The sequence below is a fragment of the Brassica oleracea genome, chromosome C4, assembly GCF_000695525.1.
Source record: "Brassica oleracea var. oleracea cultivar TO1000 chromosome C4, BOL, whole genome shotgun sequence".
Lineage (NCBI taxonomy): Eukaryota > Viridiplantae > Streptophyta > Magnoliopsida > Brassicales > Brassicaceae > Brassica > Brassica oleracea.
Genome location: NC_027751.1, coordinates 28,044,775 through 28,048,646, shown reverse-complemented (window position 1 = coordinate 28,048,646; position 3,872 = coordinate 28,044,775). Strand labels below are relative to the sequence as shown.

Below are 3,872 nucleotides of genomic sequence, written 5' to 3'. Positions count from 1 at the left end.
TTTAAGTATATATATAACCCATAGAAGTGAAGTACGTATACTTGCATGATTTTAATATGGTAAATTAGTAATTCAAAACCCCTATAACACAATGGACATAATATTGGCACCTGTTCTATAGACCTGACGTAACCATATCTATAATTAATTAATTATTAATCAAACTAGCTAGATTTGTAATTAGAAATAAATAATTAAAATTTTATAATTTTGCTTCGTTTTAGTCTAAAAGATTACGTCAACAAATTTTCATATCCAAACATAGTTTTTTTTTGTAAATCATAATTCCACATTAAAGTACGTGACTTTAGATTTGAATATGGCATATGAGCAAAACTTTATTACTATCATTAAATGGTATTGCATTGCCTCTGTTATGATCAATGTATAATTAGATTGGTTAAGGATCAAAAGTTCGAATTAATTTTTACAGTTTAACGGAAAAAATGAAATCAAATGGTAAACAGAAGTTCCACTTAATAATTGTAAGTTGAACAAAGAATAAGGACCTACATATAATTACTTTGCGAAGACTAATTAATATACATTCGTATTTGACTTGCTCATATATTTTTTTGGGTTGAAGTCTGTTTTAGTTCCACTCCAGGTTGAACAAATAAATTCACTCCATAATTAATACTCTCTCTCCCCATCCCATCACAATCTCCATCTTCATCTCCACCCCTGTGTCTTATTGTATAAAGATAATCCCACAAGAGTAAAAACTATTCCTTTCTCTCTTCACCATGGCTGATCCTTATTCCAATTTCTTCAATGGCTGGTTCAAGCCCAACCCGTTTCACAATTATCTTAATTCATCCAGTAACCCTTCTTCTCCTCCTCCTCCTCCTCCTCCTTCTTCATTCTTCTTGATCCCTCACCCCGGAGACCTTCGCCGTCCACCACCAACTCGTCCTCCTTCCCCTCCTCTCCGTGAAGCCCTCCCTCTCCTCAGCCTCAGCCCCGTCAACAAACAACAAAATTACCACCATGACCTAATTCAAGAACCACCTTCAACCTCCATGGATGTTGACTACGGTCATCAGCACCATCAAGTTGATCATAATCTCGATGAAGATGATCATGACGTCACCGTTTCTCTTAGCATAGGCCTTCCAAGCCCTAGTACTCGAGATATGGCCTCTTTGCTCATGTTGTCTTCTTCCTCCTCTTCCTCCAGGACCACTAATCATCATGAGAACATTAACGACAAGAAAGATCCTGACAACGACTACTATCACGGAAGCGCCGGAGGAGGAGAAGATGACGATGAAGATTCAGCCGGCGGAGACGGCGGATGTAGAATCAGTAGACTCAACAAGGGTCAATATTGGATACCTACACCTTCTCAGATTCTCATTGGCCCTACTCAGTTCTCTTGTCCTGTTTGCTTCAAAACTTTCAACAGATACAACAACATGCAGGTTCTTAAAATAAAAGCTCACTCTAATATATCGTTGTCTATTTATGTATGCGTATGTTTTGAAAAAATCGTTTTCTTTTCCATTTGTAAATCAATTTTATTTCTTCATTTCGACTAAAACCAAAAATTAAAACAAAATAATTCGTTTGCTTACCAGTTTTCTCGGGAAAAAAAACAGTTGACACCTTTAATCGGTAGATGTATATACATAATGTTTTATATGCATGAATAATTCATTGCATTACTTCTTTTTTTAAAAAAAAGTTTAAAAGAATTCATTGCATTACGAAGAACCGAGAAGCTTGAGACTGTGAAAACTGAGACTGAGATTTAACAATACAGTAAATGTTCTTTATGTCTTTAGTACTTTCAGAGTCTCTGTGGCTTTACTGCTTCTCTCTACAGTATTGGCAAGTGTGTCATCCTCATTTTGTATGAGAGTCTGCTAATGTCTAACGTGTAAAATAACAGTACGCATATAATTTGACATACTGTATCAATAACATACGCAAGGCTTTATTTGCTCATATAAGCTTCATAAGATTTGATTAAAAAAAAAGCATAAGATCTTGTATTGAACATATGAACTAATCATCTTGCTTCTTAGTCTACCTTGAATTATTTTGTTTACCCTAAGCATGCAATTATACATCTTGTTATTGATTCTTTTTAGTTTATGAAATATATTTCTATAGTTTCTTACATTTCAGCATTTGTGTAACATCTTTGTTGGATAAATTCTTTTCTTATCTCTTAACATGTATATGCTTCAAGGTTGATATGCCAGTGAATCTATATATGCTGGTTAGGGTAATTGTAAAATCTTATATTTGATACATATAACGAAAATGGCTACTTAACTCATTCGTCAACTGAAGTTTCAAAACTCATACTTTATGATTTTTTTTTTCTTTACTATATGAGTTTATTCAAACCCTACTACATATACACGATTTTGTTTGCAGATGCATATGTGGGGGCATGGATCACAATACAGAAAAGGACCCGAATCTCTAAGGGGAACGCAGCCAACTGGAATGCTGAGGCTTCCCTGCTACTGCTGCTCACCTGGCTGTCGCAACAACATTGACCATCCAAGGGCAAAGCCTCTCAAAGACTTCAGAACACTTCAAACACATTACAAGAGGAAGCATGGAATCAAACCCTTCATGTGTAGGAAATGTGGAAAGGCTTTCGCTGTCCGAGGGGACTGGAGAACACATGAGAAGAACTGTGGCAAGCTTTGGTATTGCATTTGTGGATCTGATTTCAAGCACAAGCGATCTCTGAAAGATCACATCAAGGCTTTTGGAAATGGCCACGGAGCTTATGGTATTGATGGATTTGATGAAGAAGATGAGCCTGCCTCTGAGGTAGAACAATTAGACAATGATCAATGAGTCAAAATAGCTTATATACATTAGTATAAGTACGTACTACGTAGTAAATTAGTATATATATATAAATCCCAAGAATACTTAAATTTATGGACCAAGTTTTGCTGGAGGTAGGGCTTCTCTGAGTAAGAGCTGTATCATCTAATTGATCATAGATAAAAATAAATAAAGCGTTATATCACTTGGAATTTTTTTAAATAGTATCTCTAGTTTCCTACTTAAATTTATTACAAGGCAATGTATAAATTAACTAATGAGGTTTCTTCACGATATCTATTTGTTTATATAATTTTTGTGTTAATTTACTTTTGTTTCTAACGAAATAAATAATAAATGTTTGTCATATTTGCTACAGAATAGTAAAATACCAGAAAAGAAGATACTATATATTCGTGCGTGCATGCATTGTTAGTAATTTTCACTAAATATACTATATTCTAGAGCATAATGAATATTTCCAGAATTTAATTCGAGCAAATATATGATAGATTCTATATTTTTTTTTGCTTTTTCAAAGATAGTTGTTTTCTGGTGGAGTTATCTTTGATATTATTTTATAATAGTACTCAAATAATGCTACTTGATTGTCTAGTGACATCATGGAGAATAATGAGAGAATGGACACTAGAGAATATGACTACTCAAGTGCTGAACTTTCTTAGGATGATCATCAAGTTATACGTTATCATACTTCATTTATTTAAAAATGATGTAATGATGCAATACGTACGTATATCATATGGTTGAAATGGTTGGTAATAGAATTAAAGATTCAATTTGGTTTTCTTCCTGCAAAGAGCTTTTAATTTTCAACAAGCTCTTTTTTTTTTTTTCTTTTCCTTTTTTGTTAGTGGAGAGTCATATTTGCTCGTTGAAGTAACATTACACCTCTTTATCTATACATGATTATCTCTCGATTGTGGCTTGTAGATACACACATAGATAATAATCTAATTTTCATTACGTAGAAAGGTACGCGTATTTGTGGAATCACGGTAGCCTACTCGTTAAGGTTTAAAGGTTTCTACATCCAGGTCTGGGGTTCGAATTCC

The 3,872-nt window shown here is 34.0% G+C and overlaps 1 protein-coding gene across 1 annotated transcript; it reads left to right on the top strand.

Moving 5' to 3' along the window:
- Positions 1 to 666: 666 nt before the first annotated feature.
- On the top strand, positions 667 to 2,851 carry LOC106340971 (zinc finger protein WIP2-like). Its single transcript, XM_013779791.1, has 2 exons — positions 667 to 1,424; positions 2,389 to 2,851. Exons 1-2 carry the CDS (start codon positions 747 to 749, stop codon positions 2,821 to 2,823), a joined length of 1,113 nt encoding a protein of 370 aa, XP_013635245.1. The 5' UTR covers positions 667 to 746; the 3' UTR covers positions 2,824 to 2,851.
- The last annotated feature ends 1,021 nt before the right edge of the window (positions 2,852 to 3,872 follow it).